Source organism: Salminus brasiliensis, chromosome 7 (genome assembly GCF_030463535.1).
Source record: "Salminus brasiliensis chromosome 7, fSalBra1.hap2, whole genome shotgun sequence".
Classification (NCBI taxonomy): domain Eukaryota; kingdom Metazoa; phylum Chordata; class Actinopteri; order Characiformes; family Bryconidae; genus Salminus; species Salminus brasiliensis.
The window spans coordinates 37,485,778-37,510,708 of NC_132884.1; the positions used below are offsets into that span (position 1 = coordinate 37,485,778).

The window sequence follows — 24,931 nt, forward strand, 5'->3', positions numbered from 1 at the left end:
AATGACAACTGCTCAAAAACAACTGCTCAAATAATACAAATAATATTATGATAATTTCTGAACTGAATCTGAACTTTGAGAGCGTTCAGAAATCACTATGGTGAAATAACCTCGACGGCCAATCACGGCTCTCATGTATTGGCAGGCTCTCCACCGGTCTTTCACACTGCTGCTGGGACTTTATGCCGTTCATACTCTGCAAATTCAGGTAACTCAGCTCTGTTTGATGAAATACCTGGAATAAAACGACTGTCATACAGGTAGAGATGCAAATTTGTGTGTGTGGCAGTTTTGATATTTAACCTTTACAGAAATGGAAAACTGCTTTATAACTTTGTGTATATATTATTTATTATATAAAAGCATTATTGTGGAGCATTTCTATTGGTTCATCATCAAGTTTTTTTACGCAATGTAAAGAACAACAGCCAGATTAGAATAATGTAATGTAATTAAGTCTTAATTGGCATAAATAGAGGCACAGGGTTTTTGTGTGATTGGGCAGGAGCTTCTCATTCTGAGGAACGTAGTGAGATCTTGTCTGTGAGCTAGTCTAAACAGAGCTCAGTTCCTCCAGGGTTCTCCTGGACGCCCCCCAGTCAGCAGCAGCTCACCTGATCCATCATTACCATCATTAAGCCCTGATTTACCAGAACCAGGTGTTGGAGGAGTTCACTTCAGTGTGGTTTTGGCAGAATACCATAACATCTTTTCACATCGACTTTCATAATAAAACGAAGGTTTTTCTTTCTCCTGTTGAGTCTCTGTGTAAGAAATGAGAATATCCATACATACAGAACCTCTGAAGAACCACAAGTTCTTCAAGTACCATTTTAAACAGATACTTTCCTGTTAAAAAGTCGTGGTGCTTATTTTACCTTGAACAGAAATCTCTCTCGCTCTTTAATTCCAAAAGTGACCCTTTAATTACTTTACGGCTTCTTGGAAGCACATGTGCAGCTGTGTTTTTAAACCACGGAGGTCAAAGGTGGTGTATTATGGAGTGTATGTGTGGTGTGCTTTAAAAAAAGCAAGCAAAGAGAAGGCAAATTACACACTCCCACGGATTAGTAAAGTTTAAAAAAGCTGCAGCTAATTATAGCGCGCATCGTAACTTAATTCTGGTGTGTGAGACGAGACCATCTCAGGGAAGAGTTTGCATAAGCCAGCTTTACATCACATGCTGCTTGTGTCTGGTCTGTAGGGAAAATCCTCTCGGCTCTCAGTCCCAGTCAAACCTTACGCTAGACTCCCACATGGTGCCTAAAGGATTTCAGACCAGTTCTCCTCATCAGTGCCACCTTCAAGCAGGACTGTGATGCATCAGGCCACTGGTTCAGCACCTTAAAAGAATGGGTTGGTGAAAACTTCTCATAGTAAATGGCCACCCAGCCCGACCTGCTGGAAGATTGCCTGCTGAGGTCCCCTCTACCTGCGTCAGACTAGCTGCCACCTACCAATCCAACCATCAGCCCCACCACCCATACCAGACCAGCGGCACACCCTCCTACCACTGCTACCTGTCTAATGACCATGTTCAAACCTAAATGGACTCTTAACTATCTGCCACTATTAATATCACCACTATTAACTATCTGTTGTATCTGGTTTGGTCATTTTTATCAATAATGTTTAAATATCTCTGATCAGAGGAGGACGGGTTGGGTCCCCCTTGTGAGTCTTGGTTCCTCCCAAGGTTTCTTCCTCCAGCTCTGAGGGAGGTTTTCCTTGCCACTGTCGCCGTTGGGGCTCACTGGGGGTCTCTGTCTTTTACTAATTACTAATTGTGTAAAACTGCTTTGTGACGACAACAGTTGTAAAAAGCTATACAAATAGATCTGACTTGACTTTTTCAGTGTTTACGTTTTATTTATCTTTTTTATACATTTAATTTAATGGCAGACAAATCAGGTACAAAAACACAAGAAACTAAATCTAATTATACACAAGTCCACCTTCATATCACTTAATAATAAACCCAGACCCCCCCAACAACAGCTGCCTTTAAATGTGTGTGGTTGGTGTGGCGCAACAGATAACACCACTACCTGCCACTGAGTTACAACAACACCATGTGGGAGGCTGGGGTTCGATTCCCAGTATGGGTGACTATGCTGTGCTACACCAATAAGAGTTCTTGGGCAAGACTCCTAACACTACATTGGCCCTCCTCTGTAATACGACTAACCTCTGGAGAAGAGCGTCAGCTAAATGCCATAAATGTAAATGACCGATAAACATAAAACAAATAAGGAGATATAATTAATAAAATGTAACACCCCTAACAGTACATGTGACTGTATAAGTAAACTAAACCCCAAAAAAGAACAATAGTGCTGATACTACTGAAAGTTGTAGAATGATCACATCTGAGTACTACAGTAGTCTTATATGATTGCTCAGTTCTGGGCAGGGGAGGTATGAGGACCCAGCTGTCAGGGACAATAGTGTATCCCCGTCTTATTCTGAGAATAATATCAGAATAATAAGTTAACAAGAGGTTCCAAGTGTACTAACATTTCTTAACTGCCCCACCAATACACATTTAATTACTTCATTTTAAACTGCTGACACTCTGCTCCCAGCCCGTACAGACTGCCCTCAGGTCTTCATTAGGACATGCACAACTGTATGGGCTACTTCTTATTAAAGGTTTGTCTTGTCTGTTATTGTACTTTACAGTAAGTCATACTGTACTCTGAAGCCAGGCCTGTCCAATAGGACAACAGGAACAGAGCTTAGGGATGTTCTCATTGGACAATCGTAAATATTTGGGCTACTGAATTGGATATGGTACTGCGGGGAGTGTGAATGACGATTTAGTGAACGGAGTAAGGGAAATACTGATGCTATATATTTACATATATTTACACACACACACACACACTATATATATATATATATATATATATATATATATATTTCTGAGGGTAAACAGGGTGCATATACAGGGCAATGGTATTTTACAACCTGCCTTTTTTATTTGATAGCGCATTTCCATGGTCATGTTAAAGCCCAGCCTATAGGCCAACATTTAAAAAAAACACAAATAGTTGCTCTATTTTTTTCTTTTTTATTAATAATACATGTTGTTTTTCTGTTGGCAAGTTAAATACAAAAGTTACAAATGTATTTACTAACAAACAACTTTCTTCTGTTCAAAAGCTGACTGATATAATATAAAAGTTGATATAATATCAACACACATAATCAATATAATCAATTGTGCCTTTCAGTCAAGTCAGAAAGACAATCTAGCCTATTTTGGTCGCCACATTTCTGACACACATTTCATTAAAAAAAAATTATGTACATATAAAATTTAGCTTGAATTAGGTATGTTTAAATAATTAATAAACATAACTTACTGGTCAATTACAGCATGTGTGTTTTTAAGACATATCTAATAATGATCTCAAAATAGCGAGATCCTTTCTCATGATTACAAAGTATTCTATGTCAACTTTAAGATGTCATTTTTATGACATCGCACAAGTTTCCTGTACTAATGAGATGTTTATTTTCATAATTAAGACATTTTTGGGGGCAACGTACCTGATAATGGACAGATCACACAGTGCAGACCAAAAATAAATAAATAAATAAATAAATACTAACTTAAACTAGAGCTGGGCAATATGACAGTATTTTATCGTATCGTGATAAATTTGGTTATCGTGAAATCGTATGCTTTTCTAAGCATATTCAAGATTAGTGCTTAATAAACACTGATCAGCTGCAGGTTTCATTACTAACAGTGTAATTAGACTGGGTTAATTAGATGAAGAGCATCAGATAATGAGTATAAATCACTGTATTCAGTACAGGAGAGGATCTGAATAGTAGTTTATAAGAATCTGTTGCTTCTGATGTTTTTCTACTGTAATTACATGTATTGTGATATGTAATGTATATTGTGAAAAATGTCTTTAAATATTATGATATAATATTTTTACCATACACAGCCCTAACTTAAATCTTAACTTATTTTGAGATACAGGTCAAATGTGATTAACTCATGGCCTTTCTGGACTTCTGTAGTAAAACAGAAAAACACTGATTTATTTTTTTATTTTATATTTTTAGCCCAAATGTCCTGTAGTTAACTGAAGAGCCATGCAGTTAACTTTGATTAGACTTTGTGACTCAATCAATGTGTGATCAATCACCTGCTTTACTAGCTGGTTAATTTAGACAGAGAATTAGATAACAGACATATACAGAGACAGAGAGACAGATAGACATAATAATAGATACCTTCATTTTTATTGCACAATGAAACTCAGAAGCAATCCTGATGGTGCTTCACTACAGAGATCCTAAAATATCAAGATGGAAATGGTTAAAGACGTCAAACCTTCTCTTGACTGAATAAATTCAGGGAGCTGTTTAGTAAATGAAGGGGACAGCTTGTTAAATATAGGGAACAGTGTATTGCAATTGAAAATATCTTTAAATATCATTACTCTACCGCAGCATCCAGGCCAGAACAAACCGGCTAATGAACAGTTTCGACCCACAAGCCATCAGGTTCCTGAACAAGCTGTGAACTATTCACAAACAGCACTGCACTCAGAGACTTTATTATTAATACTCTATATATCACTGCTATGGACAACATCACTAAGTCACTTTATACAACAGGAATAGACATAAACATACATGTTTATATTTAGCTCCACTCTCTCTCAGACTATACCTGTCTCATAAATATGCACATCAGAGAATTTCTACAGATCCCACAGATTTGTGTGTATTTTGTATTAATTTAATATCATTTTTAACTTTATTTTAATATGTTTAGTATGTATATAGTTTTGTCCTCCTGTAGAGCATCAACCTGAGCCTCACCACAAGCATTTCAATGCATAAATGTCCTGACATGTTGTGCAAATGACAAATAATTTGCAGAGGCTGCCTCTCTGCAAATGGTACAACATAGCTAGCAACAGCGAAATATGGTGATTCACACAAACACCATAAATAAACAGAGATCTAGCTTAAAATAAGCTATTCTAGAGTGCAAAATAATGCAAAAAATTAGTAATAATAAAAAAATATATATATATATATTCAATGCATAAATATGGTGATTCACACATAAACACCATAAATAAATAGAGAACTAGCTTAAAATAGGCTATTCTAGAGTGCAAAATAATGCAAAAAAATAGTAATAATAATATATATATATATATATATATATATATATTCTCAATGCATAAATATGTGAACAATAAACAATAAATAAATAGAGAACTGGCTTAAAATAAGCTATTCTAGAGTGCAAAATAATGCAAAAAATTTGTAATATATTTATATATAATAAGCTATTTTAGAGAGCAAAATAATGCAATTTTAAAAAAAATAATATATATATATATATTCAATGCATAAATATGGTGATTCACACATAAACACCATAAATAAATAGAGAACTAGCTTAAAATAGGCTATTCTAGAGTGCAAAATAATGCAAAAAAATAGTAATAATAATATATATATATATATATATATATATATATATATTCTCAATGCATAAATATGTGAACAATAAACAATAAATAAATAGAGAACTGGCTTAAAATAAGCTATTCTAGAGTGCAAAATAATGCAAAAAATTTGTAATATATTTATATATAATAAGCTATTTTAGAGAGCAAAATAATGCAATTTTAAAAAAAATAATATATATATATATATATTCAATGCATAAATATGGTGATTCATACATAAACACCATAAATAAACAGAGATCTAGCTTAAAATAAGCTATTTTAGAGAGCAAAATAATGCAAAAATATATTAGTAATAATATATATATATATATATATATATCTAGCAGTTGAGAAATAGGACAGACCACATGTTGTACACAACAACACGCCCAACACTGACATAAATACCGGCTATCTAACGTAAACCCGCGCCTGTAAAGTGCGTTTGTACCGCACTGTGTTATTATTATATAGTTAGGTAATGAAACTGCTGCGCTATTGAACACACGGGCGACCCGCGGCTCCCTCCGCTGCCTCTCTGCAAATGGCTCCGCTCTGCGACCGAGCAGCCGCTGGCTGGAGCAGCAAACCGGCGCATGCGCACTGCCCGGGTCCGAGTGCCCGATACAAGATGGCGGAGTCGGTGGGGAGGGAGAGGCGGAGGCGGGTCCGGACTGAATAGAGCGAAGCCTGTACAGGACTCCTAGCAAACCTCTCCAAGGTAAGGCATTCAGCTATTTACCGGGGACACTGATGCGACAGACATGCGGCGGAACGTACGGGGCACACGAATGTCCACCTCCAGCTTGCACATCTGCGCTGAGCGCGGAATAAACGGGCGGTTTTCGCGCAGAGAGCGCGGAGGCTCTGCCCGCCATCTTGTGTAGTGCTTCCCCCCATCCAAAGTGCGCGCCGAAAATCGGGGTAGTGAGACATGAGCGCTCCACTTTCTAACCCCCCCCGTTTCAACCTCTCAGACTGGCGCCGGCGCCAGCACGTCCGCGTTGATTTTCGGCATCGCTGGTGCCGAACAGCCCGGTCTTTGTTCGTGGTTTACCTCCTTTTCCCCACGTCTCCCCCATCCGGGTTCGCTGGAGCTGCTGTCGCCTTTGTTGCGCGGCTCAGCGGCGCGGCTCAGCGGCGCGGCTCCCCGGCTCTCCCCTCCTCCTCCTCCGCCGCCGCCTCCTCCTCCTCTCCCTCCCCCCCCGTGTTTGTTTTCGGCCGGCTCGGCGCTGGAGCAGGCGCATGCGTGTCTTTTCTGGCGCTCATTTGCGCTCTTAAGGACTATTAAAGCCGGCGAAGCCACACAATCGATCATTTAATGTCTAGATATTTGATCTCAACCATAAAGACGCTGATTTTTAACCCCGAATTATGAAAAAAGCTTTGCTGAAATATAACTAATGAAAACCCCGCGGTAGCTTTCGGGCTAACAGGCTAATCACAAGTTGTTTTCGTTCCAGGACAGACGAGTTGTAGCCCAGCTAAGCTACTTGGCCATTATTTAACATCCTTAAAGAGCAATTAAGCCCAGAAAACTACAAAATAAAGCAACGAGGCTGAACTGTAGGTGGCTAGCTATCTGTCTAGCTACGGGGCGTTTGGCGCCTCTTTACAGCTGGAGCTATCTATCTACATGAATGGGAGTCTGAAACCATGATTATTTCACTAAATTAAGGCTTTTACTGTCATTATTCACTCATTTAGGCCAGATAGCCTAATAACCAGCTATCTAGTAATCCACATGGACGTGCGAAATGCAGATGTTTACGCCTGGGGGACGCGCAGGCGTGGGGGCTGAGGGCTGATGTTGACATCCGATGTTTTCTGACGATGCCGAGATATAAACATTATTAGTACAAATGTGGAAATTTAGTTAAAAGCAGATGTAAGATTTAAGTCTCGATTGGGCTGAATGATGTTTTATTATCTCTGCGATCTCTGCGTATATTTTATTTTTGTTTGATCAGTGTTCTGTATTATTGTATCTTCTATGTGGGACGTTTGTCTGTATCTTCTCCTGTTATTTTGCTGTTTTCAGTCTTTTTGCTGCTGTAATGTGATTTTCCCGACTTGAGACTGAGAAAGCGATCTAATATGCTGTTTCTGAGAATATCGTGGATGTCGTCAGTGCTTAAGAAATTGGAAACACTAATCAGCTGCTTTTAGTGTTTTATGACAGTGTAATGAGTGGAATCAGGCCTGTTTAATTGCACATGGAAATTAAGAATCACTGTACTGATTATGGGATAGTATTCGAATAGCCGTGTTTTAAATCTGCTGATACTGGTGCACTTTTGTGGTGTTAAAATATTGCAATACATATTGTGTATCATAAAATATTGTGATACAGTATTGTTTGTTTGTTGATTTTCTATCAGAATTGGTGATGGTGACTAGCCCCTAGGTGTGACTATGTGATTGAATGTGTGTGTGGTACCCTGTGACAGACTGGCACCCTACCCTGTCCACAGGGTATTTTTGCCTTGTGCCTATATATTCAGTATAGGATCTGGACTCACTGCTACCCTGACCAGGACTAAGCAGATAAGAAGACCTCGTCCACCCCTAATTTATTTGTGTAGCACTTTTTTACAACTGGTGTTGTCACAAATCACACAAAGCTTTACAGAATCAGTATTTGTAAAAAGACGAGATCAAAAAGGCATAAAAACCTAAAACTCTTTAAACGTTTTATGTTATTGATAAGTCTGACTGTACTTGTTCTAATGCTCAGGTGTGCAAAATGATAATTATTTAGTATAACTAATATAATCATGGTAGAGATGCTGAGAGTAATAGGAGTAATGGTGGTAGTAAATAATAATAATAATAATAATAATAATAATAATGGCAGATGGTTCGAGTCCAGGAAACGTTTGGCTCTGCTAGTGTACAGCATACACATCAAACATCAGCTTTAAATATCAGTCAAATGTTTTAATCTTAACCCACCTGTTCGTAGCGCCCCCTAGCCCTAGCAAAGCCAGCCACCGCTTGTTATTTTTGAACTGCTGCAGATGCGCCATTGCCAGTCAGTCAAGGTAAGCACCTAGTGCTCCACCGCACCAGCTAACATCGCTTCAGGAGTGATGAGGGGAGAGGGCGCCATCTACCCACCCAGATAGGATGCGGTCAGTTGTGCTCAATCAGACTCCGGGTGACGGGAGTCAAACTCGTGACCCCTGGGTCATAGTGGTAGTGCGTTAAGACCTCTAAGCCATTCAGTCAAGCTGATCTAAACGTCTGTCAGTTATGTCTTTAAGCAAATCTGCTGATACTGCTAAACGCCTGATACCACTGGGCATCCATGGTTTGCAGGTTATCGTTTTCAAGACATGTTGCAATTCTGACTCGGCTATGCAGATTTCTCCTTTTTGACATCCAGAGAATTTGACCCTTCCTCTCTAGAGAGTCACCCAGGTGCTCGTTCAGTCTCTCGTCACTTCAAGACTTGATTACTGTAACTCCCATCAGGCCGCTGCAGCTGATCCAGAACGGAGCGGAACAGGTCGTCTTCAACATTTCTAACTTCAGCCATGTTCAGCTCCTCCTCTGCTGCGTTCTCTCTTCACTGGCTTCCAGTAACTGCTGCCCAGGTCATCAGATTCAGACCCTGACGCTGGACTACAAAGCCAAGAATGGACCAGCCAGCCCCTCCGTACTTGATGGCGATGGTCAAAAGCCGACCAGTACCAAGAGCCCTTCTAGCTTCAAGTTCGGCTCGGCTCGACCCGCCATCCTTTAAGATCCACAGAAGACGAGCGTCCAGGCTTTTTCCTGTCCTGCACCGAAGTGGTGGAACGAACCTCTCTGGGTGTCTGAACAGCAGAGTCCAACGCTCGCTGTCTTCAAACCCTGACTGAACACCCACCTTTTCCAAGAGTACTTGGGCGAAGTGTAGTATTGAGTACTGTGGTCTCCATACTGACCTTTGTGCTCAGTAGTGTCTAAGATTAGAGGGATCTTTCGGATTCTAGTCTTTGTAAACCAGCTAAGGGTTTTTTCTGAGTGAACAGTGAAGCATTTTTGCAAGTCGCTCTGGAGAAGAGCGTCTGCTGAATGCCTTCAATGTTAAATAGTTGGCAATACCAACAACAATAATAACAACAACAACAATACTAATAATAACCAACCCTGTCTTTTGTTTTGTATGTGAAAGGCAGGACAGATGAAGAGCTATGACGAGTGAAAACCACGGAACGGGAAAGGGAGACTCGGGAATGGTCATGTCACCCACCGGGTCCTCTTCACAAGCAGCTCCCCTCACACCCTCCACCAGCAAACCCATCCAGGAGCTGCCAGGTGTGTGTTTGAGTGTTTATTGTGTGCAATAAACAACAGCAAGAAAACATGCTGTACTAGCACAAGTTTACATCCTTCATCTATAATGAAGAACAACGCCCTTCTCATGTGAACATGTTAATTAAGAAGTAATCCTGTGCTGAGGAGGGCCGCTGATGAGAACTTTGGCTAAACTAAAGGCGGGAGTTTCCAGTTAAGATCTCAGTGAGTCTGGTCCTTCCCTCAGATGAGCTGATTCAGGCTGGGTGGGCTAAATGCTGGAGCAAGAGAGAGAACCGGCCGTACTACTTCAACCGCTTCACCAACCAGTCTCTGTGGGAGATGCCAGTCCTGGGGCAGCATGATGTCATTGTAAGTACAAAGGGAACCAGGAAATGCTTTCTTAGGGAGGTTTTTGTACATCTGGAATAGAGACTGTGAAGTTATTAGGTGTTTAAAATTTTAATTCTACAGTTTTTAATGAACACGTTTAACGCACCTATTTATAACACACTCAATGTCCTGAGAAACTGGATGCCGTTCTGTTCCTGTTGGAAGCCTGTGGCAGGTAATGTGAAGGTTGGGCCAGTAATCACGTAACTTGTCATTGTGATGAACTAGTAATGAAAGCTACACAAGCAAATTGTCACTGTCACTGTCATAGGATTCAGTAGAAAGTTGTTCTTCTAACCTTTAAGGCACTACATGGTCTGGCTCCTACGTATCTCTCTGATTTTATTTCTTCACTCAGTTCAGTTCAGCTTTATTGTCATGATACGAATCCAGGGTTGTTCAGCACAATGAAACCCTGGTAGGCTAAATCTCCAGTGCAGAATAGGTAGGACATGATAAAATAGTGCAAGGTCTATAGAAAAAAAACACGAGACGAGGTTACACAGACAAAAAGTACAATAAAATGTAGAAAACTGTGCATGAAGGCTGTAAATACTCTTAGATCTAACTTTGGACTCCTTACGGTTTCAGCATTCTTCCATTAGTGGCAGATCTTTCAGCGTTGCTGCTCCCAAACTTTGGAACGTTCTTCCTCATACTTTTCGTAACTGTTCGACTCTGCCTGCCTTCACATCACTGTTGAAAACCTTTCTTTTTTTCCTCTCTGTAATCCTTGTTATCCCTTTTCAGGTAGTGTCCTTGGGTGTGTGGGAGGTGCTATATAAGTTAAAGTTCATTTTTTAAATTATTATTATTATTATTATTATTACTGTATTGGTATCGGCGACAATACTGGCACTTGCACACTATATCGGTATCGGCAATAGAGAGCACAATACCATAACGCTTACTGACACCATACTTTTTTTAATTATTATTATTATTTATTTTTTTGTTTAACATAGAAAATGTTGGTTTGCAGACTTTTATAAAAACCAAACGTTTAAACAACCAGTTAAGTCAGTCTTATATAGTTATTACCATTAAACAGACATTTAATGAAACTTTCGTAATGAAACGTTTTTTTTTTCTAACACTAAAAGCTGAGTTTACGCAGGCACACACTGAAGTGTAGTATCGTTTTACATAGAGACCTGTACTTGTTATGAAATGTGAATTTTAAACATTAAATAAAAAGCTGTTTGGTCAAACCTAAGAAGATTATGCTTCCCTACTTGCTTACTGCATTGTGGCAATTTGTATTTCTTCATAGCTCTGACACTTTTTAAATGTGCAGTTACTCAACCAGTGCATGCTGTTCTTTTTAAGGATTATCAGGATTTATAAGCATCTATTGAGTATTTAAGTCAGAGTTGGTATTGGTATCGGTACTCGTTATCAGCAGATAATTGAAAATCTGGTATCTGTATCGGAACGGAAAAAGTGGTATCAGTGCATCTCATTATTATTATTATTATTATAGATATATTATTATTTGTCATGCAAAAACACCAAAGAAGTTCTTTCAAAATGTCAACAGGAGAAGAAAACGACCTACCTTAAAAAAAAAAAGGATTGTATTCCAAGTCATTTTGCAGTATTTCCATTGGTCCATTCATTATGAAATTTTAAGGGAATGTAAAGAACAACCACCAGATTTACACTATGCCAAAAAGTGGAAAACGAATGAAATGGAGATGGAGCCGTGAGATCTGAACCAGACAGGGAATTGAAACAGATTTAGAAAAAGTTAAATGAGCTGTAGGGATGTTGAGTATTAAATTTCTGTTCATTTGAAAGATCTGTTTATAAATACTGAAGAGCCAAGGAACAGGTTTTTAATGTTCAGGAGAGCTCGGACACACCCTGGCAGTCTTTCATCATTCTTCTTATTGGTGCTTTTGTTATGTCTGCCTCTGTGACCAGGCTGTGTTTCGGTTTTGATACTGTGCTAATTTTGGCTCTGTTGCTGTTTCAGTCTGATCCTCTGGGCCTGAACGCAGCTCCTGCCTCCGGCGAGGGGGCCGGGGACGGCGGACTGGGCAACGGGCAGCGCAAGAGACGCCCTTCAGAGGAGGCCATCCAAGGGGGTCCTAACAGCTTTAAGAGGCCAAGAGTGAGTTTTTCTTTTTTTTTTTCCTCCCTTCCCTCCCCTCAGAAGCAGATTACATCAGCATGTAAGTACATAGTATAAAGATGCCACCACCCAAATAACTTAATAATAATAAACCTACAAACCTTAACACATATGTTTATATGAAATATTTTATTTGTTTAATAAAACTTCTGTTAAACAGTTTAAACATGCTTAATCGTACTATGTACTTACCTGTGATGTATTCCCAGAGCTGTAGCGCTCCTAAACCACAGTGGACACCTCACACCCTAATCTGTAAACCTAATCTAGAACTGAACTGAGCTTCTAAATTAAATCACTGAACACAGTACCGATGCATAACATGCAGAACGTTTGCACTTTGATTATTTGCACAGCTGTACAGATGTTAATTCTCTGTAAATGTTTATATCATTATAGTCTGTACCTAACAGTTTGTATATAGATGTCAGCTCAGGCTACATATGGATAAACGGTAGTTATAACTGTGCAAGTACAAATTTCTGATTACAGATTTTTTTCTGATTACTTTTAGTACTTCTGTAACTTATTAATTTTGTATTTATTGTTTAGTGTGTTTCTCTCTTAGTGTAATACTTGTTTGTTTGTTACATGTCATACTTGTGTTTTACTTCCGCCAAGTGTAACACACTTGGCGAAATAAGAGATTCTAATCCTGATTCTGATGTTTTACAATAATAAATCACATAATTGAATAAATTACTTAGACGTTATCATGGAAAATGAGAAGCACAAAATAAATTTTCAAATGCACATACAGTATTAACAGAATAATAAACATAATGAAAATATAAAAAAACATTATTTTGGAAAAAAGTTATAGTAAAGTGATAATAAAGTAATAATATTATACAATTAAAATGGTAATATAAATTTAGAAATTTATAGATTATTATTTATCAGTATGTGTTAATCATCAAACATGTTATTGTATTTGCTTTATCTAGGTTGAGATGCCTGTAACTCCAACCACCCCCACAATCCCGATATCGCCCAGCACACCTGGAGCAAAGCCCTGGAACTCCACCTCGGATGACAAACAAGGCCAACCCAGCACCCCTGCCCCAGCCCCGTATCGGCCATCTGTGTGAGTGCACCAAAGCTCTTGTCCTCCCCAGGGCTTTAGACAGGGCTTTTTCTGTATGTCATGCTGGAGTCGTATCCCTGACATGCCTTTATTTCAGGATCTACTGGGACCTGGATGTTCAGACCAATGCAGTGATCAAAGAGCGAACCCCCTACGACTACCTCCCTCCCCACCCCGAGATCGAGCTGCAACGAGCCCAGCTCACCACCAAACTCCGCCAGCATTACCACGAGCTGTGCTCTCAGCGTGAGGGTACGTACACACGTTTGAGCCCAGCTTCATTGAAGCCAGTCACAGGTTTTAGCTGGTTTCATCTTTAATAGATTTGGGTTAGAGACCTGAACTTGAAATGTAATGAGGTTATTTTGCGTTGTGTGTAGCTCTCTAGGTTACTGGCTTACTTCCACACTCCCAGATGTTTTTGGATCTACGTCACATATTGAGTAACTCCTTCTGTTTTGTTTTTGGGAGATTTATAGGACATGTATGTTGTACTCTGTAGCTCTGAATAGTAGCTAGAGCTGGGAAATATGACGATATTTTATCGTATTGTGATACACAATATACTTTTCTAAGCATATTGAGGATTTTGTTACTTCTTAATAAACACTGATCAGCTGCAGATTTCATTACAAACTGTAATTAGACTGGTTTAATTACATGAAGAGCAGCAGATGTTAAATATAAATCACTGTATTCAGTACTGGAGAGTATCTCCAGTTATTAAGAATCTGATGATACTGATGTATTTGGTCTGTGATTACATGTGATTGACGATATTTTGTATTGTGATGAATGTTATAACATTTATATAATATTTGAAATATTATAAATGTTTTGTTATCGTGGTACACAGTATGCTTATATAAGCGAATTGTGGATATCCTCAGTGCTTAAAGAGCACTGATTATCTGCACAATTCATTACAAACAGTTTACTCAGTTTATGAATGGAGGGCAGCATATTTAGTATTTAGTAAAAATCACAGTAGTCAGTACAGGAAAGTATTTTGATTTATTATTATTTTTAGAAATTATGTTGGTGCATTTTGTCTACTTGAAGAAATATTGTGATAAATATGGTATATTGTAAAAAATATTTTAAATATTGTGATCTTAACTTTTTCCATATCGCCCATCTCTAATCGTGATAAACATCATGTATCTTGAAAAACTACTTTAAATATTGTTACCAGTTAGTATTTTTACCATATCGTGCATACCATAATGGTAGCTCCTGTGTTTATGATCGCCATGATGTGAGAAACCCAATTGGCCAAGTTTCAAATGAATTTAGAAATGAGGAATTTGTAACTTTATTGGCAATAAGTTGATTTTTTTTTAGATGTATTTAGATAATTTAGAATTTTATATTCCGTTAAATTATACACCAATCACCCATCATCCTTAAAACTAAAAAAAATGATGATCTGGTTCCAGTGACCTCGGCCAAGGAGTGGATTTATTAGACAGCGAGTGAACAGTCAGTTTTTATGTTGGATAGTAGTGAATATGAGCAGGAGCCAAAATGTAACCCTGACTGGGTTAGAGCGTCTTCAGGACTTCAGGCAGGTCTAGTGGGGTGTGGTGGGTCAGTATGCAGTGGCCGCTACCTACTAAAAGGCCTCCAAAAATGGACAACAAAGAAACCAGCAACTGGATCATGGGTACCCATAGAGGCCCCACCTCAAAACTTCAAGGACTTGCTAACACCTTGGTGCCAGATAGGCTTCCTACTAGATTGTGGGGCATTGCTGTGAGGATTTAATTGCATTCAGTGACGAGCATTAGTGAGGTCAGGAAATATGTACATATTATTAATGGCGTATATTAAAAATGATCTGTCTGACAGCTGTGCACATTCACACGAGAATGTCACACTACAACCACATACAAAGAAAGAATAACCATGTGCTGCGTATAACTCACCTAAGGTGTGAAGGTGACAATGGGTAGAGGAGAGAGGCAATTACCAAGCCTGTAATAGAGATCTGAACAAGCAGCCATCATTTCCCCACTTTTCACTTTTGTGCTCCCGCCTTATCTGCTCCCGAGAGCGTCCCTCATTACAGATACCTCCCCTTATGCCCTCTCCTATGAATAAAACATCACGGAGAATCGCTGCTGTCACAAAGGATGAGTTTGTTTATGACGGGAGTGATTTTGGCTGTGGTGTTTTCACCGGAGGTGTGATGTCGAGGCGTGGATGAAAGGGCAAGATAAAAGCAGGCTGTTTTCCATGGAGAGGCCTGTGCATTTTTATCGAGGGCAGTGGAGAAGGCCTAACCACAAGGCGTAGTCATGCTTTCTGCATATTATATTCATGTTGTTCCTGCAATGCATAATAGGCTTTCCGTCTCAATGCACAAATCATTTGGCTTAAGATTGTTCTGCAATTAAAATGGATTTAGCAGATTATAGGAAGTAGACAGAGACTGCTTTTACTTATGCAGCTTTTTAATTGAAGCTCTTACAACTCAGACTTCAGCTAAAGCTTTTTGTACTCTACAGACTATGCTGCATTAGGCTTTAATAAACACGTGTTGAGTTGTTGTTATTGTTGTTGTTGTTGTTGTTGTTGTTTAACAGCCATTAGCATTACTATTATTATTGCTATTACTATTACTACTGTTATGCCTGGGAGTGCTGATATAATCATTGATCTGCCTCACAGTGGACTTATGCAGTATTAAGGTGGCTTTACACCGCTTATTGGTCGCAGTGTACGTGATTTAATGCAAGAATGTAAGAACTTGGAGCAGATGCCCCAGATATCTACATCAGGATAGGTCAAATTAATTAAATAAAATGGACTTGGCAATATTCTTTAACCACAAAGCAAAGCTAAAGAGCTAAAATCAGTTTTATTTAAATCATGTCTATGGTATTTTTGTTTTTATTGATAAACACACCGATCAGCAATAACATTAGCACCATTTTCCTAATATTGAATAGGTCCTCCTTGTGCCGACACAACAGCTCTGACTAATTACGCTGCATTACGCTTTGAAATACATGGATTGAGTTGTTTTTATTACTATTATTATTTTAATTAATAGACATAATCATTAATGCTGTTACTATCGTTATTGCTATTACTACTGTTAGGCATATTAATGATTGTCAGCACGCCCAAGCATAACAATGGACTTATGCAGTGTGTTAAGGAGGCTTTACACCATTTATTAGTCATTTATATGTGATTCAGACCAGATAAGGATGGGTTCCTCCTTTTGAGTCATAGAGGCTGTTTTGGCTTTTTAGCTGTTTTTATATGTTTTGTTTTTTTACATAACAATATTAACAAGTAAATCCGAATTCATTCATTAAATTCAATTTGAGTGAATAAGGAGCATGTGTTGCCTACATGCAGTGTAAAAGTCTAGCGGGCCACAATACATGCAGCCCAATGTCTACTGGGCCAGACAGGCTTATTACTACTTTGGGGACTCTTAGTTAGATTATGAAAATACATACTTCCATGTTTTGGCTACAACAACTGTCTGACGGACTTAAGAGTTTTCTCTCCCTTAAAAGAAAAAGGTTTTACTGTTTGGAGAAAAGCCCTCTTTTTTTAACTAAGATATTGATTTGCATCTTGTAGGCATAGAGCCACCACGGGAGTCTTTCAATCGCTGGCTGCTGGAGAGGAAAGTGGTGGATAAAGGAGTGGACCCTTTGCTTCCCAGCGAGTGTGACCCTGCCGTCTCCCCTTCCATGTTCAGAGAGGTCATGAATGACATCCCCATCAGGTCAGAAACTCTTCCAAATTAGCCGCCTTTCTTCAACACATGTGAACATCTCAGTTCTTTGAGAACAAACTTCTGCTTCTTTCCTGGGATTTTAGGCTCTCCCGCATTAAGTACAAGGAGGAGGCCAGAAAGCTTTTATTTAAGTATGCAGAGGCAGCCAAGAAAATGATTGAATCAAGGTAATCATCACTGATGTGTTTAATTAAATGGGTTCATTATTATGTACGTTAAAATTTTATGTAACCTCAGCATTTGTTTGTCTACAGAAATGCCACACCTGACAGTAGAAAGGTTGTGAAGTGGAATGTAGAAGACACAATGAACTGGCTGAGGAGAGACCACTCTGCCAGTAAAGAAGACTACATGGTATTTTATTTCTTATATTTTTTGCACGTCTTAAAGTACATGCACATCCTCCTCATGGTTTGGTCATTGCACCCCGAGTTCTGATTCTACTGGGACTTTTTCAGGATCGCCTGGAACACTTGCGGAAGCAGTGTGGTCCTCACGTGACTGCTGTAGCTAAAGACTCTGTGGAGGGGATCTGCTCAAAGATCTACCACATCTCTGCTGAATATGTGCGCCGGATCCGCCAGGCCCACCTCAACCTTCTAAAAGAGTGCAACATCGCTGGTAAGATCAAGATGTAATAAACGTTTGCTTACAGCGGCAAGTATGGTCTCACACTAAATAAATACATGAATTAATAAATAATTATAATAGATAATTACAATATATTGGTTAATTTAGTAATTGGCTGAGCAGGCTTGCTATTAGAGGTCATAGTAATTATTTGTAGGTCTTATTATGTTATTATTGAGATGTTTAGGATAGAACTGTACCTTTTGTAATCGATGAGCTGTCACCTGCACTGATTCGTAGGTCTGACCACAACTTGAATACTTACAGCATTGTGCTTTGACTTAAACAAAGCGTTTTAATGTTTACAGATCTACTGCTCTACAGATTTACTGCCATGTCCTCTTGGTTGTTAGTCACCTACATTTTGAACAGTTGTTTGGGATACCTGGTATCATGTCACCTGCATAATAAATATGCTGTGAGCCCTTTCTACCTTAACTACAATGCATTTGTAAAGTCTTCAGACCCTTTTACTTTTCTCACATTTTATGTTGAGGCCTTGTTCTTGTCATTGTTGTAGTGGATGGGGTCGAGAACACAGAGGTGCAGGACCGGTTGGTGTATTGCTATCCTGTACGGCTGTCTATCGCTTCCCCGCCTCAGCCACGCGTCGAGCTACACTTTGAGAATGACGTCGCCTGTCTGCGCTATAAAGGAGAAATGGTGAAAGTCAGCCGTGGCCACTTCAATAAACTGGTATGGTTCTTTCATACAGTTATTAATAAAAGCAAAGCTAGGTGATGATGTATATAAGTTTACTGTGCTCTGAGTATATACTTTGCAAGCATATGTCACCAACAAAGCCCCCCCCCCTCCAACAGGAGCTCCTGTACCGGTACAGCTGTATTGATGATCCGAGATTCGAGAAGTTCCTGTCACGCGTGTGGTGCCTTATAAAGAGATACCAGGTAGGTGCATTTGTAAACTTGTATGAACTTGTGTGAGTTTTTACTCACAAACTTCCCTTGTTGTCAAGATCTCGTCTCAATTTGACACTTTTGACCTGACTGACTGTGTATATTGTAGGTGATGTTTGGATCTGGTGTAAATGAGGGGACCGGCCTACAGGGGGCACTGCCTGTACCAGTGTTTGAAGCCCTTAACAAACAGTTTGGGGTCAGTTTTGAGTGCTTCGCCTCACCGCTCAACTGCTACTTCAAGCAGTTCTGCTCTGCCTTCCCTGACATTGATGGTTTCTTTGGCTCTCGAGGGTATGTGTGTGGTTCTCTGCATTCAGTACCATCAGTCATCCGTGGTTTTTTTGATATCAATTACTGTGCTTTAATGTAAATTACATTTCTGCCTTGCGGTTGTTCCCTCAGGCCGTTTCTGAGCTTCACTCCTGTCAGCGGCTCATTCGAAGCCAACCCTCCCTTCTGCGAGGAGTTCATGGATGCCATGGTCACACACTTTGAAGTAAAATTTATTTTAGATATTTTTTTATATTATACATCTATGAAAAAAATAATTAGACTACTCTATGTGCATCTCTATGTGTATGGCAGCCGTTTTATTCCAGGCATTTCACCAAACAGTGCTGAGTTACCTGAATTTGCATAAAGTCATCCAACAGCAATGTGAAAGACTAGTGGAGAGCCTGCCAAGACATAAAAGCTGTGATTGGCAGTCAAGGTTATTTTATCATAGTGATTTCTGAATGCTCTCAAAGTTCAAATATTAGTAAGGTGTTTAAATCTGAATAATAACTTCTTTACATTATAATTATTATAATCATTTCTTTACATTATTTGAGCAGCTGTTTTTGAGCAGTTGTCATTTCTGCAAAGAAATGCTCAAAATAGTAAACTTTTTATTATGAATTTATGAGAAAACACATTTTAATTTCCCTAAAACACACTGCCTATAAATAGTAAAACCAGAGAAACTGATCATGTGTGTGTGTGTGTGTGTGTGTGTGTGTGTGTGTATACGGTGTAGATATATTAAATTCTATCACCATCTCACATGATTTAACATCATTAAGCCCCCATTTATCAAACCAGATGTTGGATGATAACTCTAAATAATACCATGATGTTTAATAAACACAGTGATGTAAAATCTCTACGTTTTGTAGGAATGTTAATTACTGCCCAGTTAATCTTGTTTTTTTGTTTGTTTGTTTGTTTTGTTAGTTTATTTTCTTTTCATTATAATATTTATAAGTGTTAAACTTTGCACAGTGCTGAGTGTGTGTTTATATGTGATACATTCTATTGCTGTTTTAATAAGAAGTAATTAAATGATGTTCATATCTCTTTCGTCTAGGACCTTCTAGAAAACTCCAGTGAGCCGCTGTCTTTCATCATCTTCGTTCCAGAATGGCGTGACCCCCCAACCCCAGCCCTCACGCGGATGGAGTCCAGTCGGTTCCGCCGGCACCAAATGACTGTGCCTGCATTCGAGCATGAGTACCGCAGTGGCTCTCAGCATATCTGCAAGAGGTCAGACTCCCTGTTGTGTGTTGTATAGTTCCTTACTCATATGTCAGACCTCTGTGTTTTCCTACTGCTCGGCTGTCATTTAGCCAGTTTCCAGACCGAGTCCAAATGTGGATAATATGCGATTCGTAGTGGTGAATCACTGTTGGCCAAGACTAGCTTTAATCAACCAATTAACCCCTGTAAATTGCCCTGGGAGGTCAGATCATTGTTTGAATTGTCCCTTAAGTTACCCAGGCTATTATAAATTGTGTTATTTAAATATTATTGCTTGTTGAACTTCCCATAAATAAGAGAATTTAATATGTTAATATGGATGTGATGTCATTAGGAGGACAGTTGCCTCCATTCTGCCACTAGAGCATTAATAAGGTTGGACACTGCTTTTAGGTGATGAGGTTTGGCTCAAGGTTACAGTTTCTCCTGTTGGGTGGGGTTGAGGTTAAGGCTATGTGCAGGCGGTCAAGTTGAGATTTTTTAAATCGAGTCGAGAAATGAAGCTGAGATTTTCTTAATTTATGCAAATGTTTGGGTTGAAGCAAGACTTCAAATGATTGTGTCCAACAGTTCCTATGACCGGTCATAGTCCATAGGGGTTGTATGAGGCCCCTAGCCTCTGCTCTGACATTTTTGTTCCTAAGTAGAAACTTGAACCATACAAACTCTGTGGTTTATTTTATAAACCGAATGCTCAGTGCTGTTCTAATTAATTAATTAATTTAGTTAATTATTCATGTATTTATTTATGTTGTTATTAATGTATTTATTTAGGTAGGTAGTTATGAATTTATTTATTTATTTATTTATTTAGGCACATATGTGACAAGCTAGTGACCTGGGATCTAAATGTACAGTTGGGCTTCTGTGCAGCTTAACCCCCTCTGCTCTCCAGGTGCCACAGTGAGGGGCTACCCACCCCTCTGGGCACGTTTGCCCACTGTCCCGCTGTGCGTGTATATATGTGTGTTTACACTGCACCGCTTTGTTAAATGCAGAGGCTGACTTCGATCTGTGTCCAGCACAAATGGTTGTCTTTGAGCATGTCTGACAGTTTGACCGTCATCTTGTTTCGTTCTATTCAATTTTAGAGAGGAGATGTACTACAAGGCCATTCACGGAACAGCAGTCATATTCCTGCAGAACAACGCTGGCTTTGCCAAGTGGGAGCCCACCACAGAGAGGATTCAAGAGCTTCTGGCGGCCTATAAGATGTCTGGACGCTCGCTGTCATCTCCTGGGCCTTCCTCCGCCAGTGCCGGAGACAGAGACTCCAAATCAGGCCAGGAGCGTTCGACAAGCCTGGACGCCCCAGGAAGCCGAGACAACAGCAGTCCTGTTGACAAGACTGCACCAGAAACGGCAAACATTTAAATGTGTGTGTGTGTGTGTGTGTGTGTCTGTGTGAGTGGCTTTGAAAGAGTGCTGTTGGGTTGAGACTGACTCTCTGCATGTTAAGTTGCTTCATGAGAGAGAACGAAGGAGAACGAGAGCTGGAGCGAGAGACTCGTACTTACTTACTTTTCTCTGCCTCAACTATTTAAAGAGTTCTTCTGGGTTTTTATTATTAATGTTGTCATAGTTATTGAGGGGTTTTGTGTTATCTTTTTTTTTCTTTTTAATTGATGTAGTGATTTGTTTGGTCACTAATTATTACATTTCGTTGTTGTCGTTACCGTTGTCGTCTGTATAAGACGTGGTAATTCTGGTCAAGTCCTTCTTTTCTTTCGGCCTTTTTAACTTTGTGCTTTGTTCCCTGGCAGAGTTGTGGGTCTGTCGGGGGCGAGGATGGAGGGCGCTGCTCTCTGACGTCTTTTTGGGTGTTTGTTTGTTTGTTTGTTTTTGGGTTTGTTTGTTTTTTCACGGCAACAGAAGGGAGGTGGACCAGCGAGTAGGCAGCTATGTTTATAAGCCTTTAAGATAATGCCCATTACAGAGTAGTTGTAGTAGGCTTTGTGCGTAGTTATTACCTGTGCTAGAGCCAGTTCATTTTACGCTCAAACTTGCTGTAGAAGCTCCTCCGTACGCCCTTGCAAACCCCAGTTGTCCCTTTTGTGAAACGAGGTGTCGGAGGAGAATCGAACTTGAGGCTTGGTCTGCGTGGTTCCTTAAAGTCGAAAATAGCAAAAAAGCAAAAACAAAAAAAGGTCAGATAGATATTTTTTCAGATAGACATGGTTGTATGTTTGTGAATGAGTTTGCAGTCGTTGTTCCACTCTCGGTTTACTTTTCCTTCCTAAAATATGCACAGAGGATAGTAATAAACACGACTGACTGTGTTTGTTTGTTTACCTGTCTAAGAAAACGGATCACTGTTTTCGATCTCTATCTATTTGAGCTGTAAAGTACGTGCTTGCGAAAGCTTTGGTAAGTCTTACTGTGACAAACAGCAGGATCAAATGAGCTCCATTCAAGCAAAAGCAAACGACAGAGGTCTGCGAACGTCCCCTGGGATGCGTTTAGAGCAGTTCCCGAATTCTCTGTGGATACGGTAACTAATTCACTTCCACTCATGATAGCCCCCCCCCCTGCTTCTTTTAGAGTCTACCTCTCCTCTGTGAAGCTTACAAGAGCAAGCAATAGTTAATCCAGAACTAGACTTAAAACAAGGAAAGCTTACACGTGGTTTAGAATTGCATGTAAGCAGTAGTCTGATTCTCATCCATCCACGTTTTTCGAGTCGGTTCCAGCACTCATTCATTTTGTCCTTCCTCCTACCATTGAGTACAAAGTCCCGTTTCATCTGTGATGCTACAAATAGTCCATATTTGTTTGTTTACTCCAGAACGAGATTAATCCTGATCACTGGGCAGCATTTGAATGTAAATTAACTTAAAGAAAACAAAAAAAAATGGAAAAAAGTAAAGGAGATCAAAGACTTCAAAGATGCCGACTCTCCTCTGAAGTGTTTGTTGACTTTCTGAAGTTGTTTGTTATAATTGGCTTTGTTTGTTGCAATTAGTAACACACTAATGTGGTTGAGTTTTTGGGATCCTGTATGCTTATGTGTAGTCTTATTATTCTATCTGTTGTATATTCTCACCTCCCTCTGTATATACCTGTCTTTTTGTTTGTTTTTGGTGTTTCTCTTTTGTATTATTATATATTTTTTATTAATGAATTGTAACATCATCAAAATGCTTGGGGAAACTGTGTGTGTGTGTTCCTCCTGTTAGTACAGCGTTCTGGTTAGATTCATAACATAAACCTGGCTCTGCATTGTTGAACCTCTCACCCTCTGAATTCCCCATTTTCAGCATTGAACACCAGATGAATTTCTCATTCGGGGGGTGTTTTTCCGTCACCAGCAAAACTGTAGATATTGTATAGAAAAGCATTATGAAGTAAGAGTTCAATTATTATTATTATAATTTTTTTTTTTTTTTTTTTGTAGTGAGCTCTTATGGGGGAAAAAACAAAAACAAAAGAGTATTGTACATGTCTTCTCCATGCTTTTTATTTGTTTTAATTTAACATTTTTTTTTAAACAAATCTGTTTATGAATTATACAATTTATAAAATATACGTCATTTTAAACTAAACCAAAGTGATAACTAAAGAGGAGAAATTTATCTTGTATGTAAAAGTAGAGCTGTGTATGAACAGTAATGAATAGTTTAACCAGCAAATGACTCATTATTTTTATATAAGTCTTCTTTTGGTTATTTTCTTCCGATGTTGTTTTTTTTTGTTCTGCATGATCAGATTCTTCACAATCCCAAATAATTACACGTAGCTTCATTCTAGCATTAGGCTTTGTAGGTTTGGTCATATTGGTCATTAATGATGATGGTTTTGCATAGATTCCCGTCTGTATCTTGGTTGGTTTTACCCTGTCACCGTCGCAGCCGTTCTTTGTTCTGTTGGATCTAAAGCGCCATGAATGTCCCCCAGCCACCCCTCCTAATTTTGATGGACAGATATGAATTGAATGTAAATAATGTTTGTGCTTAAATCGTTAGTTTCCTCTTCCTGTATAATTATCAATGTTGTGGCATTTCTCATCTTCTGAATCAATATGAAGATATTCATCTGGGTCAGTTTGGCTCTCAGTAAACTCTATTGACACCATGTATCCTAGGTGTATTTTCATTATTTTAATGGTGCACTTCAGCAAACAGGGTTCTGTATAGTGCTGGAAGAGCTGAGGGGTTCAGATGGTTCTTTGAGTTGTAATAGTTCTGTAGATACATCAGTCGACTAGAGAAATTCTCACTCTTCCATTTAACAATCATCTTTGTACTTTTGTGGAAACCTAGCTCATTAAACTCCTCGAGTACGAAGTTCCCTCTAGAACAGAGGTCTTCAAATTCAGGCCTTGTAGTTAGTGGTAGGTTTGACCGTACGTGGCCAACCAGTTGCATTAACTGTTTCCTTAACTTTCAGCAAGAATTAATTTCAGGACCAAAAACTGGATCCAGGGTCCAGATTTAAAGACCTGGGCTCTAGATCTCCATCCTTAAAACTAATGGTGCTCAAGAACCCCTTTTGGTTTCCTAAAGAACCATGTTTGTAAAAGAGGATCGTGAGAGTGAAGAAAGTTTTAAAGGTTTAAAGAACTTTCACTTGATGTAAAGGTTCTTTACCAGTGTAACTCTGCACACTCACAATTCTCCTTTACAAGCATGAGTCTTCTATAGCATCACGCAAAGAAGCCTTTGTGGCGCCTTTATTCTGAGGAGTGCAGGTTATATACAGTGT

The 24,931-nt window shown here is 39.2% G+C and overlaps 2 protein-coding genes across 3 annotated transcripts in view; one reads left to right on the forward strand and one right to left on the reverse strand.

Annotated features, from left to right (window-relative positions):
- pltp (phospholipid transfer protein) overlaps positions 1 to 24,931 on the reverse strand; it is a 255,466-nt gene that overhangs the window by 20,442 nt on the left and 210,093 nt on the right. The window lies entirely within an intron of this gene.
- pcif1 (phosphorylated CTD interacting factor 1) lies at positions 6,130 to 24,305 on the forward strand. Its single transcript, XM_072684837.1, has 16 exons — positions 6,130 to 6,219; positions 9,661 to 9,803; positions 10,030 to 10,154; positions 12,154 to 12,291; positions 13,260 to 13,399; positions 13,497 to 13,651; positions 17,003 to 17,150; positions 17,246 to 17,329; positions 17,417 to 17,516; positions 17,621 to 17,783; positions 18,313 to 18,488; positions 18,614 to 18,700; positions 18,819 to 19,003; positions 19,115 to 19,208; positions 20,061 to 20,236; positions 21,322 to 24,305. The coding sequence occupies exons 2-16, from the start codon at positions 9,680 to 9,682 to the stop codon at positions 21,602 to 21,604; spliced, it is 2,178 nt and encodes a 725-aa protein (XP_072540938.1). The 5' UTR covers positions 6,130 to 6,219; positions 9,661 to 9,679; the 3' UTR covers positions 21,605 to 24,305.

Bases quoted from the DNA above. Each gene is read 5' to 3' on its own strand.
- pcif1 (XM_072684837.1), top strand. From the start codon at position 9,680: ATGACGAGTGAAAACCACGGAACGGGAAAGGGAGACTCGGGAATGGTC. The intron at 18,489-18,613 runs GTATGGTTCTTT...CCCCTCCAACAG, and splicing joins GTGGCCACTTCAATAAACTG to GAGCTCCTGTACCGGTACAG. The intron at 20,237-21,321 runs GTCAGACTCCCT...ATTCAATTTTAG, and splicing joins TCTCAGCATATCTGCAAGAG to AGAGGAGATGTACTACAAGG.